This window comes from Trichosurus vulpecula, chromosome 3 (assembly GCF_011100635.1).
Source record: "Trichosurus vulpecula isolate mTriVul1 chromosome 3, mTriVul1.pri, whole genome shotgun sequence".
NCBI classification, from domain to species: domain Eukaryota; kingdom Metazoa; phylum Chordata; class Mammalia; order Diprotodontia; family Phalangeridae; genus Trichosurus; species Trichosurus vulpecula.
The window spans coordinates 177414289-177430429 of NC_050575.1; the positions used below are offsets into that span (position 1 = coordinate 177414289).

The 16141-nt window shown below is 48.3% G+C and overlaps 1 protein-coding gene across 1 annotated transcript in view; it reads left to right on the top strand.

Moving 5' to 3' along the window:
- Window positions 1–16141, top strand: part of CACNA1B (calcium voltage-gated channel subunit alpha1 B) — a 257782-nt gene that overhangs the window by 129540 nt on the left and 112101 nt on the right. The window contains exons 20-21 of the mRNA XM_036750823.1: window positions 10859–11722; window positions 14646–14857. Coding sequence (XP_036606718.1) covers window positions 10859–11722; window positions 14646–14857 — 1076 coding nt within the window. The remainder of the gene's footprint in view (window positions 1–10858; window positions 11723–14645; window positions 14858–16141) is intronic.

Below are 16141 nucleotides of genomic sequence, written 5' to 3' on the forward strand. Positions count from 1 at the left end.
CGTTTCAGCTCATGGTTTCACTCGGGCTTTGTGGTTTTTTTCTGTTTAGCATTTTCCATGCTTTATTGTTTCTAGAGGTGAGTGAGTTTGTTCAGTTTGTCCCCTGTTCCCTCTGAAGCCCTCTGTTGTGTACAGCAGTGAGCCTGCTCCCACCCTGGACCTGAGCTCCTGTATCAGATGGAGGGGAGGGCAGTTGGGTGGGCTATCAGGGAGCCATTCATTGGTGCACAGATGTTGGGAGAAGCAGAGACAGGAGGAAAGCCCTGCCCCCTTTCCCTCCCCGCTCCTTGGAAGTATAAATTGGCATATCCTTTAACTGGAAGGAAATTTGGAAAATCCTAGCTTCCTAAGTTCCCTTTGTCCTTGGAGTTTACCTCTTCTTGCCTCCTCTCTCCACATAGGATTGCACCAATGTTGTGTACAAAAGGGTTAATATATATATCAGCACCTTCTTTTCTCACCTGCCCCTGGGATAGTGAGAGATCACTGGTCCTGGGGATACACCCCTCAGAAATACTTCTGGCCTCAGAACTTGGGGTTGAATATCATGCCACCTTCTAGCCCTCTAGCTTTCAGGTTTCCAGAGTAGTCTTTGAGGTGGCGCAGTACCAAAGAGGGTCCCAGTCAGGGCCCAGGGCGGAAACCTTGAGTCCAGTGAGCGTGCGTAACACACACTGATGGTCTTCCCTCACTTCGGCTTGGGTTTTATGGTCACTTTTGGTCGTGGGGTCCCTAGACATCCGTAGACAGGACTGTTCTCCAGGGAGGCTTCTGAGTGAGAGAAGAAGGACACCAGATGGGACAAAATTTTGAACTGGGGCCCCCTGAATTGTTTCGTTGTAGAACTGTGATGGGCAAGAAGACCGCCCCCCCAGGAGGGATGGGCACCGTATGTGAGAGCCTCAGGGGAACATGCTCCATAACTGTCCCATATACAAGGTGATTCAGACCCTAGAAAAGCCTCCAGGACTCTCACCCCTGTGGGGCACAATTTCTCCTCTTTCTCTCTCTCTGTCCCTTTTGTACATATATTGGGGAGCAGGGCTGGGTGTGGGCCTATATCTTCTGCAGGCTCTGAGTATTATTAAGGTTTCCTCTGGCCTCATGTTTTTAGATTCTATAGTTGTGTCTTTTATAAACTGTCACTGGGCATGGCTGTCATTCATGAAATCTAAACCAAAGACCCCTGCAAAAAACTTTGTGAATCACCAGCAAATCTGAGACGAAAGGCTCCTTAGATGAGTGAACATGTTCTTGGGAGCTGGTGGGCTCTTTGTTCCTCCCCTTTAGCCTCCAATGCTCCTCTCCTCCCTGAGTGTTTTTGGATGTGTGTTTCTACCTCTGTGTGTGTGTGTGTGTGTGTGTGTGTGTGTGTGTGTGTGTATGCCTCTGTGTGTGTCTGTCTCTGTGTGTGTCTGTCTCTGTGTGCACACCTGTGTATATGCCTCTGTGTGTATGTGTGTATCTCTGATTGTACGTGTATTTGTTTGAGGTTAGGGAAGAGGGGAAGAGAGAATGTGAATGTGGATTTCCCAGTTTGCTTTTTTGCCTTTGTTGTGGTGCAGCCATCCAATATAGAGCCATGATGCCCAGTGAGGCAGATGTCAGCCTATCTGTCTCTCTGTCCGTCCATCTGTCTGTGTGTCTTTGTGTTTCTGTGTCTCTTTCTTTTTCTATTCCTCTTTCTGCACAGTCATGGTAAGTAATGGAATGGAATGCTGATGACGTGTGGGGGTAGGAGTGGGAGTGCTTCTTAGTGCTGGTTCTGGTCTGCCAGGTGTGGTGTGGAATTCCATGAGTATCATGACAGGGGCCTTGGGAAAATGATATCACATGGAGAGGAGACCAACCCTTCAGGATCTGCCTTTTTAGGGGTCTGAGAAATAGGATGTAAAGATGGTCCCTGCGTATTTGAGGGGCAAAGCAATGCAGAGGTCTGGATTCCCAGGCCTCCAGACTGCAAACCAGAGCTAGGGTATTGTGAGCTTAGTCAGTGATCCAAAGGGCTTTAATTTAATGTGTTCCTCTGGGGCAGAGGAAAGGTCATTTGTCAGGAAAAAGCCTCTATCTTGCTGTTTTGGAGGCTTGCCCTTGACTATTGACCAACTGAGTATTACAGTGGCTCCAGACAGCCATCCTTCTCTTTGACCAGTGGGATGGTGGATGGTGTTCCATGATACACTTTGCGCTAGGTCTGAGTGTCCTCTACCCATGTCTTTTCCTGCTTTAATGGGCAGCTGATGGCATAAAGAGACCAGCTCCTTTTGGAATCCTACTATGATTAGACTCACTTCCCACTCATGAACTTTTACAATTCAAGTTGTCTAGATTTGGACTGTGACTCAGAAGGATTCCAGTATTCCTCAGTCCCACATTGCCCCATTCTCTCTCAGCCTCAGTTCTTTCCTGGTTCTGGTATTCAACCCTAAACAGAACTGCAAGCCAGCCTAGGGATGTGGTCCACGTGTTTGCTGCTGGTCCCTACCAGAACATCAGAGAACTGGAAAGTCCAGGGTTTTGTCAGCTTTCTCCAAGATGGAAGCAGCCCCAGCCTCACCAAGAAGCCTGGCTCAGGAGTCCTGCTTAGTCCTGGACTTCAGGCAGGGGATGCAGCCTCAGCCTATAGCAGGTGTCTGAGGGAATTCCCCCAGTCCTAGATCCTGGAGAGGAGCTGAGACACGGAATGGAAAGGAGAGGCCAGCCTCTGACCTTGCCAGGAGCCACATGCAGTCCTTCCCAGGCTGGCCCATCCCCTGATTTTCTTCTGATCTTAGACTTAGGAGGAATCTGATTTCTTGAGAACCTAAGCCTGGGAAAGAAACTTGTGCTCATTTCACTGCCCAGAACAGAAGTCATTAAAGTAGCTGGACAAATGGGAAAGGACAGTGACTGGGGTCACTGCCCTTCTTTTTGAGAAGCTACAGAGGAAAAACAAGTCCATTGGTCCATCTCTGGGCAGTTTAACTGTCTTGTGGGTAACAGAGATGTAAATGGAATTCAATGTTTAGATTTCATGGAGGCATTTGGGTTTTAGGGAGGCACACCCCTTAAGGAGGAGTCAAGAGAATTGCATTTCCGTCGCACTCTGCTATTTATCATTTCCCCACTGACAAGTGGGGACTGACACTGACTTTTTTCTGGACTGACTTTCCTTATCTGTAACAAAATTTAGAACTGATGATCTCCAAGATCCTTTCCAGCTCAGAAGTTATGTGAGCCTGTGAGTCCAGCCAGGGGTGTGCTGGTAAAAATTTAACAACTGGCTCTTCTGGGGGTGGGGGTGGGGAATTGTGCCCAACACACCGTTAAGTTTAATCTGCAACTATTCCCATTTTTTCCATCACTTTCTTAAGTCTAGACAATCAATTAAATAATAAACCAAGCCCTGATTTTTGTAATATTTGCTGATTTTAAAAGTTTAAATGTTCATGTGAAAATTTAATAATTGCCTGAGCTGGTACAGTCTGGCTCCAGCACATCCCTGATTCCAGCATTAAAAAAATGCATCATGTGTTCAGGAAACCCCTGGGTTTTAAATTTATGATAAAAATTTAGGCAGCAAGGTCGCACAGAGGATGGAGTCCTGTACTCAGAGTAAGGAAGATGAGTTCAGATCCTGCCTCAGGCACTAGCTGTGTGACCTTGGACAAGTCACTTGATCTTTTCCATTTTCAGATTTCTGGTCTGTAAAATGGGGATAATTAGCTCCTTATATCCCAGGTTGTTGTGAGGATCAAATGAAATATGTGGTTTTTCAAACCTTAAAGCACTATATAAATGGGGATTATTACTGTTGTTGTTAATGTTGATGTTCTTAATAGATTAGATTTAAATCACCCCATGACAGTCCATAAACTTGAGCACCAGAGTTGTGCAGGAACCTTCTAGGCTAAGCCCAGACTCAGGGAGAAGGGAAGTTCTCTCACCATAAGTAGAAGCTGCCTGGATTGGGGTTTAGAGACTGGAAAAACCAGTAGAAGTTTTTTTTTTTTTTGCGGACAGCCCTGACCTATGTGGGACAAGCAGAACAGTGATCTTCAGCCCATGGTGCTCCCCTGGACTCACACCAAAAGGCAATGCCTGGGTATAAGTGGCTAATGTAGTGATCCTACTCCAGCTTCCCCCAGTCGTGGGTGGGTGTGGCAGAGTCTGAGGAAGGTCTCAGTCCGACTGGGAATGAGAAAGCCCCAGAGCCTCAGACTGGTTCTTTCTGGGTTGGAGGGTAGGGGTAGTAGAATGGGGGAGGGGCGAAGGTTAATGGCTTCTCGTTCTCTTCCGAGCTTTGGTTTCTCAGGGGATACTTTGGGGAGGGGGTGGGAGTCAGCTCTGGTGGCAATTCTTCCCACCTCCCTGCCCCCACTTTCCCTTCTTTGAGGAGACGGTTTTCTTTTGTAGCTGGTGCACTTTCTGAAAGCCTCCCTGGGCTCCGTCCAAGATGTGGCTACAGTGGTTCTCCTGACAGGCCAGGCCGGGCCGCAGCTGTTTCGAGTCTCTTCCCTGTGTGTTAGAATTTTATCTTATTTTTTCTCACCTTTGGCTCTGTTCTGTTTTTTGCATGTGCAGTTTTGTAAAGCAAAATCGAGGCACTGTATCTCGCAGCTCATCCGCCTCCAGCGTAAATTCACCGTGAGTTGCTCTCTGTTACGATATTCCATAAATGGCTCTCTGATATTTGCACCCATGTGGCTCATCTCCTCGCCTGCTTAACTCCTATTCCCTCCTAAAAGCCATTCACATCATTGGATCAAACACCACCCAGGCCTGGATGGGGCGTACCAGCCATCTTCACCCTCAATGAGAACTGCCTGGTGCTTTGTACAGGGAACGTTTTGACATCCTAAATGTAGTTCAGTACAACTCCCCCTCCCTTCTCTTTTTTTGTCTCTGTTAGTCTATCTGTCTGTCCAGTCTGTCTGTCTGTCTGCTGTCCCTATCTCTAACATGCCTGAGTTCACTGTGTTGGTTTCTTTTCATTTTGAATATTGTGCTATTGTCTGTGTTGGTTTTTGTGGTCCTATGTGTCTGGCCTTTGGCTTGGGAGAAGGGGGCCACGAGTGCAATTACAGGGCTTGGCAGGTCCTGGCCCACTCAGCCTCATCCTCCAGAATCGTTTGGCCATGGATCATGTACATGAGACTGGGAGACCAGCCACCTGTGAGGCTGGGGGGAGACACCAGGCAGGGACTACATAAGTCACTTGTTCATTTTTTCCCTAAGCAAAAATAGAGAACCTGGAGCCAATTTTCTAGCTGAGTCATCTGAGAGCAGTGCTGAAGGAGAGTCCTGGAGACAGGATCTGAGAGGCAGACTCAGCCTTAGGGCAGCTGGCATTGGAACAAGGCTCAGCAATAGATCAGCCAGCCTCAGTGCTCAGCTACCTGATTCAAGGGCCCACTGTGCCCCCTAAATGGTGCCATTCTCATTTGTCTGAATTTAAGCTGTTCATTCTGAGAAGCCCTTAAAGCCTGTTTCTTAACTCTTTCATAAAAAGGCTCATCGGTATGGGGTCTCTTTTGGTCATAATGTGGCATTTTCCCCAGTCTTCACTCTTCTCTCACTGGGTACATGAATGAGGGTCTCACTCAGGTTGGTCCATGAGTGGCAGTGAGCTGACCTTGCCTGGAGACCAAACCTATGTCTTTGCTACCGGAGATGCTGCTGACAAGCTGAGTCAGACCTTATCACCCCAAATACAGAGTAGGAGCCTGAGTCAGAGGGAAAATGTGGGCTACTTGTATGCTCTTTCTACATTATCCTTTTCTTCAGAGAAGGGGTATTTCTTTTTTTTTCTTTCCTTTTTTTGGGGTATCTCACCCCTCTCCTGGCAGAAAAGCCCTTCCCTCCTGGGGCTGCTCAGTGGCTGAGTTCCGCTGGCTGGTGAGAACCGAAAGCAGGACACTTCCTGAGACCTTCCAAATGTGCTAATGTAGGAGCTACCCTCCCCCACTTTCAATGCACTCCTGTGGGCTAACTGGAGTGATATCATGATTCTCCCTGACACCCCTCTAACTGGGGAACTCAGTGAATAAGGACTTATGTCCTCCCACAGACCTGAATCCTCTCCTCAGACTGAGGGGGGCAGTTTGTGGCTGGCACTTACTGAGGGACACCTGGGAGAATCTACACCCACTATGAATAACCAGTCTAAATGACCAGTCTTTAAAGCTGTCTAGGTCCTCTACCACGTATAATTCATTCTTCAGTTTATATTTCTGTCAGTATTTTATACTGGGCAGATCGGCCTTCCTTCAAGTACATGAGGGTGGGACCACTATTCACTCTTCTGTGGGTTGATTGGTAGTGGGGAAATTCCTTCAGTGTTACAGTCCCATAGATCCGTTGTTCAACAACGGAGGTACCTCAGACACCCTGCTAAGTGTTAGAAAGCAGTGATGGGTCCAGCTTCAACACTCTCTGGGAGATCCTTGCTGCTCATTGGTCAGAACAGGCTGTAAGTAGTAATTATCTGAATTAGGTGGGAAGAAGGGGGATGTATTTCAATCAGAGATTTGGATTTGGAATAAGGGAGACCTGAGTTCAAGTCTTCCCTTTGACACATAACTGTCTGTGTGACAAGAGGCAAGCCAATGTTCTCTTAGGATTATAAATTCTAGATCTGTTTCAGTGGAGGGAATTTCCACTTTGATAGTTTTCTACCCATGTGAAATCACAGGTCTGGGGAAAAAAGAGAGAATGAGGCAGTATCTTGCATTGGACAGAGGGCTGGCTTTGGAGTTAGAAAGACCCAGGTTCAGGCCTGCCTCTAAATCATACTAGCTATGTGATCATGGTGGGCAACCTATCTAAATTCTTAGCACTTCAGGCAACAAAGATTCTAAGTTAGAGATGAGTTGCCAATCATGAAGGGAGTTCCCACACAGTGATGAAATCATGCATCTGGACATCCCGCTCCCTCTGCCTTCCCCAAGGAAGTCCAGGAAGCAAATAACTTGAAAGCACTACAGATGCACTCACATCTTTTAAGCATCTTGTTTATTTAAGTCTGAGCTTGAAGTGAAGCTGGTGGGTATCTTTCTAAGGCTTTAGTTGGTGGCAAATCCACAGGGTGTGTGTATGCAGTTTCTGTCACCCTCGGTAAAGGCCACTGGGTAAGACAGCAGATCTCTCTTCATGAGGGCATTTAGGTACAAAAAGAAGACAGGGAAGAAGACCCCAGAGGATCGATCCCCTCTCCACCCCACCTACATATATACATACCTACCTTAGCCCAAGGATTTGCACCCAAGGGTCCCACTCTGGAGTGTGGGATACCTGTGAATGAGATCATGAATGATCAACTGAGTTTCCATGTTGGGAAGGCAGAAGGATGGGGATGAAAAGGAAGAAAATTATGTTTCACCATTTTCTTTCACTTTATTCTAGCTGTTGTAAGTCCTGATTCTAGTAGTACTTCTTGGAAACTTTCTTGGGGGGAGGGGGCTGAGGGTGAGGAATTCACAGGAGAGATGGACAGGAGGGCCTGGGTCCTGGGTCCATAGAGCTACGGCGTTAAGCTGGGCTAGATGAGAGAAGGGGTCAGTCAAAGTAGATTTTCTGACAGAAACAGAGACAGAGAGCTGTGGCTCAGGCTGATAAGGCCACTTATGGGGATTGTATGAGCACCATTGACTCTAAGCAGAAATCAGTGGAGATACTTCAAACCCAAAAGCTTTGCTTGCCCTAGCCCCCAGGGGAAATGTCTGGGCCCAGAGGGTCTCCATCCAGCATGCCTGGCCCATCTCCATCCACAAACATGAATGCATTGCTCACTCAGGAGCCTTCCTGTATTAATGCTGCCATCTACCCAGTCTCATTCATTCCCCATCCCTGTCCACAGGCCAGGCCTCGGAAGCTGAGACATTGCCATCTGTGCTGGGTCAGTTGAGAGGGTATGCGAAAATCACCCAAAGGTCTTTCTTGATAAGGAGTTTTATGAGCAAGTTCAAGCAAATGACTCAGGGAAGTGGAGCTTTACACCTGGACTTGGGCTAGAACACTAGCTTAAGGAGGTTGGGGTCAGTCCTGGGTTGACCATGGCCAGAGTGGTACAATGGAAGGAACAACAGATCTGAAGTCTGAGGATTTGGGTGCAAATCCTGTGACTAAGGACAGGCAAATCACTCAATATTTTTGGGCTTCCAGGAAGCGGGGGTGGGGAGGGGACTTGGACTAGACCACCTCTGGATCTCTGCTCCAAAGAATCTGGGTCAACATGATAGCACACCTGCCATTTAACTATAAAGTATGATGATTTTATTCCCAGGCCCAGCTGGAGATCAGGACCCATGGACCTGCCATTGGTCCCAAAGGTGACAGGACCAGATGAGAGGATATAGATGTGAAGTGCTTGGTAACAAGGAGACACTATATACAGTTCAGTAGTTATGATACAGTTGTGTGCACGCCTTGACATTGATGCTGATGAGGTGATGGTGAGGTGACCAGAGTCACATGAATTGGAGGTGGGGTGGGTGTAGGATTCCTCTACCAGGGAGGATGGTGACTGAGGAAGCCAAGGGCATCCATTCCCAACTCCCCAGGGCTCTGAGTGCCTTTGAAATGGAGTTTATCCACAGGAACACAGGCTTGGGGTAGTCTCCCAACACTGTGACATTAACAAAGGTGCCCAGACTGAAAAGTTATGGTGCCTGTGGGGGTAGGGTGATGGGAGTGTAAAAGGCAGGACAGAAGCGAATAGCAGAAGTATCTCAGTTTCTCTTACTGTAAACAAAAGAAGGAATAGCCCTTATTTATTTGGACAGTTGCAAAATGCTCGTCCTAAAATGTGATCGGGTCTGTACAAGAGGGGAGATGGGCCCTCTGAGGCCAGAGACCCTTGGGGAGGGAGGCTGCTTTCTGAGGAGCCTCAGTGAAGTTGGCAGGGGTGGGAGAAGGGGATGGTGTAGAATCCTTGGTTGCTGGAGAACATCTGGGTGGCACTTCGTCTTACCAATGATGGCCTAATTTCTCCTATGATTGTCCCCCCCCCCATTTCTCTTCATGAAATAATCTCTTCATTTTTCCTGGCTCCTTCACAAACTAACCCATATCGAGCTTGCAAGTGAAATCAGTGGCTCAAGGCTGAGAGGCCTGTGTGTGTGTGTGTGTACGTGCATGAGTGTGAGTGCATATACATGTGGGTTAGAGTGCAGTCCTGCAGGCTGTGTAAAGCCTGGTATAGTTCCCACAGTTACAGGGCAGTCTGAGGGAATTGCCATATTTCTGTGCCCATGACAGAGAATTTAGCTGTGGGATCCCAGACATCCCCTGGATCTAATCAGCTTTACCTTAGTAAAGCCCAGTCCCAGTGCCTGGGGTTGAGTGGCAGCAGAAACCAGTCTAATTAATTAATTAGAAGGCTAATTAACATTCATGCCAATTTCTTCCTCTCCCCTGCACTCTCAATCCCAAAGTAACCCAATGGCTCTTGGCCATTGTGTGTGTGTGTGTGTGTGTTGGGTGGGGCGGGGAGGGTAGAATCAAAAGAGGGTGGGAGGGAAGAAAAGAAAGACGTGATGGGAAGGGGAGATGAAGCTCTTTAAGCAGGAAGAAATGGGGATAAGGCTAATGGTGCTCACCTCAGTTCCTGCTTAGAGTTCCTGATTTCTTGGTCCAGCTGAGAAGGTGGGGGTTCCTGGGGACTTTCCTCACCTCTGGACTCCACCTCCTTTTAGGACTTTGATAAAGCTACATCCTTGGATATTTTCCAGGAGAACTCCCGTAATACCTTTCCATATACCTGACCTCTTTGCATGTTTCTTTTGCTCTAGGACACAGCCATGAACTTGTGGGACCTCACTCAGGGTGTCTCCTTCCACTACTTCAGTCACCTGTCCATCCAAACTCCCCCTCCTCAATCATATACGAGTATTACTCCACTCCCCAGCCATCTTCTTCCCCTTAGTCTTTCCTATTTCCCCCCAAGACATTGGCAAGGATGAAGGACCTAGGAAGGATGTCTTGGGGATCTATCAGCATTCTGAGAATGTAAATAGTGTTCCTGGGAGCAATTTGAGCCTAACTAGGACATCAACTTTGTCTCTTTCCCCAAAAGTTCCCATGAGATCTACCAACTCAGGGAGAGGCCCAGGTAGCAAGATCTCTTCAGAGCCACGAATGAGGATTTGAGAGCATAAAGTCTCTCTTTCCTTCTATGTGTGTGACCATCTGGTCCAATTCTCCAATTGGACCACCTAAGGTCAACATTTGTGCATGTTGACCTTGAGGCAGGTGAGAGGGAAGGAAGTTCCCCTATAGGGAAAGTACCTCTATCCAGCAGGTTACAGTAAGGGATGAGGGCCATAGATTGAGGCCGGGGGAGAGGAGGGAGAACAGTGTGAGTGGAGGAGTGAAGGTGGAGTGCAAAGTTATGGGAATCAGAGCCCAGAAAGACCCAAAAGAGTCATCTTGGTATAGTGACTAGAGCACTGGACTTGGAGTCAGGAAGACCCGGGTTCAAATCCTGCCTCAGACACTTACTGGGCAAGTCATCTAACTTCTCTGATCCTCAGTTTTTCCTCTTTTGTAAAATGAAGAGGTTGGACTCACTGGACTCTAACGTCTCTTTCAGCTCTGGATCTATTCTTTTGCACTGGGACTCCATGAAGTACCATTCCCTTCCTTCTCCTCCCCTCTCCTCCACCAGTAGAGGCCTGTTATTGCCATAGCACCCATAATTCTACCTCCACTAGCCATCTCTCTCCATCTCTGTGTGCACACCTTGGCTTCCAGAATAAAAATTTTAGACCTTTTAAGATAAGACAAGTTTAAAAAGGAAAGAAAAAAAGGAAAAGGGGGAGTGGGTGGGCGTGTGAAGACAGGAAGATATTCACCCCCTTGTCTTCCTTTCTTTCTGCAGCAAGCAGCAGAACTCGGCCAAGGCCAGGTCTGTGTGGGAGCAGCGCACAAGTCAGATCCGTCTACACAATTTCCAGGCCAGCTGTGAAGCCCTGTACAGTGAGATGGACCCTGAGGAGCGCCTCCGCTACACCACCACCCGCCACATCCGTCCTGACATGAAGACTCACCTGGATCGACCCCTGGTGGTGGAGCCCCGTAGAGAAGAAGGGGTCCGGGCCCCAGGGGGCAAAGCAGGGGCTGGGGAGGGGCCGGAGGCCACAGAGCCAACCAAAGTGTCCCCTAGCACGGCTCCTGAGGGCCCTGAGATGCCCCGCAAGCACCACCGGCACAGGGAGAAGGAAAAGGAGAAAGAAAAAGAAAAGGCAGGGGCTGGGGAACAGGAGAAGGCAGAGGGTGTCAGGGAAGAAAATGGGGAGTCGGGCGTTGCCAATAAAGAAGAACGGCACCGGCAGCGCCGGAGCAGAAGCAAAGAGACTGCGGGCAATAAAGAAGGGAAATGTGAACGTTCCCGGGGCCAGGAAGGCGGCCGGAGGCACCACCGCCGGGGTTCTGTGGAGGATGTCGCTACTGAAAAGGAGCATCGGCGGCACCGTGCCCACCGGCACTCGGCAGAGCCACCGGGCAAGGAAGGCAATGGCACCGTCGCTGGGGCCAAGCCCGAGCGTCGGGCACGGCATCGGGGTGGCTCCCGCTCAGGGACCCGGGAAGGAGAGCCTGGGCCCAAGGGAGAGAACGGAGAGGAGCCGCCCCGGAGGCACAAGACCAGGCACAAAGCCCTGTCCATGTATGACTCGGTGGAAAAGGAACCAGGAGAGAAGGATGGGGAGCCTGCGGAGAAAGAGCTGCGGAATCATCAGCCCAAGTGAGTGGGCCACAGTCGATGGCCGGGCAGGATCTGGGGGCGGGCCGCTGCGGAGGGGGGTTGGGCGGGGCGGGGCGGGCACCAGCCCTAGGGCTAAGCATGCCAGACTAGACGTGAGATGAAAGATGCTGATTGGCACATGATTTTTCATCTTGCTTCGTTCCTTTCTCGGGTGTTTGCCAAGCACCTGCTGTGTACATGGGGCCATGATACCCTTCTTTTCTATGGCTAATGCCTGGAAATTTCAATTTCCTTGGGACCGGTGAGGAGAGACAAAGAGTGGTCCACTGGGCATGGAGAGGGGAAGTGGTAATAAAAATAGTAATAATAGCAGCAAGCATTTATATAGCACCTACTATGTGCCAGGCACTGTGCCAAGCACTTTACCATTATGACTTCATTTGATCCTCACAATAATCCTGGGAAGGAGGTGCTATTATTATTCCCCATCTTACAGAAGAGGACACTGAGGCAAAGAGAGGTCAAGTGACTTGCCCAAAATTACACAGCTAGTAAGCATCTGAGGTTCTATTTGAACCCAGGCCTTTCTGACTCCAGGTTCGCCACTGCGCCACCTAGCTGCCTGGGTAGCAGCTGAGACAGGTGTGGCCAGAGAAGAGCAGACCCTAGTGCATGGGGTTTGCACCCAAAGGTGGTGGAAAAGGAATTGATGAAAAAAGGATATAGCTGGACGGAGAGAGAAGAGATCAGGTCGGTGAACCTGAGTGAGCCAGCACATTGACTTCAAGGGAGGAGTCAGTACATAGAGATGGGAGGTAGAAAGGGCAAGAGTTGGCAGTTGATCATGTGTGTACATACACACAATACACATATATACATATACATAATCTATATGTTTATCTGTCTGTCTATCTATCAATCTACTAGAATCTCAGAATTGGACATCATTTTAGCCAACCTTCTTCCATTCTTCCCAAAGTACTCTGCCTCAGCCTTGGCAAATGGTTACTTAAACTCTGTTGAAATACCTCTAGCTGGGGGGGGGGGGGGGGGGGAGGGGCTCATTCCTTCAGAAGAAAGTCTATTCCATTCTTTTGGATGACTCTGATTGCTAGGCAAGTCTTCCTTAGATTGAAGAGAATTCTGTCTCCTTTTAACATCTTTACTTTGTCTCCAGGTCTGTTCTCTGGGGGTGACACAGAACAACTCTAATCCCTCCTGAGGAACCTGGTCTCTGAGTCTTTCAGCAGGCCATTGTGAGGCTTGCCTGAGAGCCTACACACCTTCCTAGCTGATCACCTCTAAATGTGTTCCAGTTGTCAGTGCCCCTCTTAAAATCTGGGGTCCAGAACTGAGTGAGATCCTTCAGATATGGTAGATAGGGTCAGACCAGGGCCCAGCACAGTGGCATTGTCATCATCATTCTGGACCCTCTGCTTCCATTCTTGCAGCCTGAGGCCATGTTAGATTTCTTGGCTCTTGACAAAACTAGGCAGAAGCAAATCAGGAGGGTTGAGTAGCTCTGATTTTTTTCAGTCTGACTTCAGCCATTCTTTGAGTCCATTAGCATTAAGCCATCTGCCCCAAGCATTGGATCTCTTTTAACTTGTTCCTTTTCTCGCTTTGTTTCATACCTATAAAAGGCCTATTTGTTGTCCTTATCATTTTTTTTGCAAGCCCAATAGATTTCCAGTCTTTTTGGAGAGAGACCTTTGGACGATGGTAGGATTTTAGAGCTAGAAGGGACCCCTAGGAGTCATCTAATTCAACTCCTTCCTTTAACAGAGAGGAAACTGAGACCAAGACAGAGGAAGTGACTTGTCCAAGGTCACATGGACAGTAAGTGGCAGACCTGGACCTGGAATGCCTAGTCCACGACTCTTTCCATTTCGATGAAACATTTAGAGAGCTCAAAAGTTTGGTTTTTGGTACAACCTAGCTTCCCTGCCACTGTTACTTTGAGCAAGTCATCCCCCCCTTCCCCCCTTAGTTTCCTCATTTGTAAATGAGAGGGTTGAACTCCATGACCTCTGATGTCCCTTTCCAGCTCTAATATTCTCTGGTTCTATGGCTCTGGGTAGATTGCTACAATCAATGATTCAATCAATTAACATTTTTAAGTGCCTGCTATGTGCCAGGCACTGTGCTAAGAGCTAGGGATGCGAAAAGAGGCAAAAGACAGTCCCTGCCCTCAAGGATCTTATATTCTAATAGGTATAGGATAAAAGGAAGGTAATTGTGGGCCAGGTAAGTCAGGAAGGCTTCTTGGAGAAGGTCAGTTTTTCAGCTGGACCCTTAGGAAAATTTAAGTCTTGCTGAGGCGAGATCTGCCTCCTTTCTTCTTGTACTGACTAATATCCACAGAAGTTTGACCATTCATGGGATTCTCCATCAGGCGTTACCTAATGGTTCTTCAGCTCCAGACAGTTTCCTGCCTGTTCACCATCACACAATCTCCTCTCCACAATCTAAGCTATTAACCCCTGGCAACTAATAGAACAAGGAGATGTTCTCCCCTGTGGTCTAAGGATTGCAGATTTAGAAGCAGAAGGGATCTTAGAAGCCATCTAGTTTCAACCCTGGTTTTTACAGATGAAGACAATGAGGCACAGAGAATGTAAATGACTTTATGAGGTCATACAGGTAATATTAAGAGCCAGGCAGTAAATGAGTGGGGCAGGATTTGAACTGAGATCTTCTGGCTCCAAAGCCAGTCCTCCAAATGTATCACATTGGCTCTCCTGCCCTGTTGCAAGTGGAGAGAGTAAGGATACCCCTGATGCATATCAAATATTTTAGAGCCACAGGCTGTAGAAGTCATCATGTCATTTTGGCTGACTTTACTGGGTATCTAATATGTGAAGGGTCTGGTCTGTGGGGCAGGTGTGTGACAAATCTGCTTATTCTGCCTGGTAGATGGGCACTGGCCGGCAAGGATCTGACATCTGCTCTTGGGTTGCAGGGAAAATCAATGTGAGGCGGAGGCCAGTGGTGGGATGGTGGCCATCCCCATTCATACACTGCCCAGTACCTGTCTGCAGAAGGTGAGCGAGCAGCCAGAGGATGCAGATAACCAGAAGAATGTGCACCGCATGACTCAGCCATCCCTGGAGACCCTCACCATACGCATCCCAGTAACCCTGACTGCCCCTGGAGAGACCACAGTTGTTCCAAGTGAGTGGTTCCCTGGCCTTAACTCCACCCTAGTCCCTCCCGGTGAGCTTTGAGTCCTGGGGACCTACCTGCTGGAGTTCTTTGGGCCCTATTTTGGCAGTCTGGGCAACAGGCCTGAGCACAAGGAGTTTAATCTGGTTGGTGGGGTTATAGTATGTCAGGATTACCACCCTTCTCTTTCTGGAGGTCTTCTGGCTTTTATTCTGCTCCTCTGCTGCAAACTGACCCTCAGATAACCTCTCCTCCCAGTCCTCACTCTTTAGTGTGGGTTAATGCGTCTCACTGAGTCACCGTGTGCCCTCCCCCATCGGTGTGTGTGGGGAGGGGGGCATTTTAAGCTTCCTTTCCTCTTGTGGAGCTCTTAAGGTCTCATTCCCTCTTAAACGATATTCAGGTATCTGCCAGCAAAGGTGGGGGGAGCAGAGTGGAAGCCCTCCTTCTCATCTCCCAAATCACAAGTATCAGCCTTCTGTGAATTTTGGGATCCTTGATACCCCTACTAACATCAGCCTCTCATTCTGGGTATCTCAGAGCCCTTTACCCCACATGGCAGGGATAGAGTCCAGGCCACATGGGGAAAACAGCTTCCTTGTTAGTGAGAAGGAAGCTGACCAGGACTTTTTGAAATCTACCCTTCCCCTGCTACCAAGGACTATGATCCAAGGAATAGATTAGTGAAGAAATCAGTCAATAAACATTTAGCTAGGCACTGTATTAAGCTCTGGGGAGACAAAGAAAGGTAAAAGCCATAGTCCCTTCCCTCAAGGGGCTCATATTCCAATGGGGACGTCAACCTCCAAACACCATGTTCCTAGAAGATAGATCCAATATAAGAGGGATGCAATCTCAGAGAGAAGGCACTGGCAATTGGTGGGGAAGGGGGGCAGGGAAAAGTGGGAAAGGCTTCTTGCAGAAGACTCCTGAGTCAGCAGTCTCTTTTTTTTTCCCTACCTGAGATCAACATGCAGGCTTGCCTTGCTTTAAGAAAACCCAATATATGAACATCTAAACTTGGAAAATAGATAAACTGAGGGGGAGTTTTTGCATTTCAAGGGAGGGAGTTCTTCTAGTTTCCTTTCACACATTAAAATAGAATTCAGCTTTCAAAAATTAGCTTTCTTCCCCTACAACTTCTCAAGAATATACCCAATGTAAAAGTACAAATCCCCTGTGTGGTGACTATGCTACCCAGGAAGCTCTGGCACCCTGGTCAGAGATGGGGAAGGGAGAAATGGGATGAGTTCTGTGCTCACTCACTTCTTAACTCAGTTCTTTTTGCTTCAT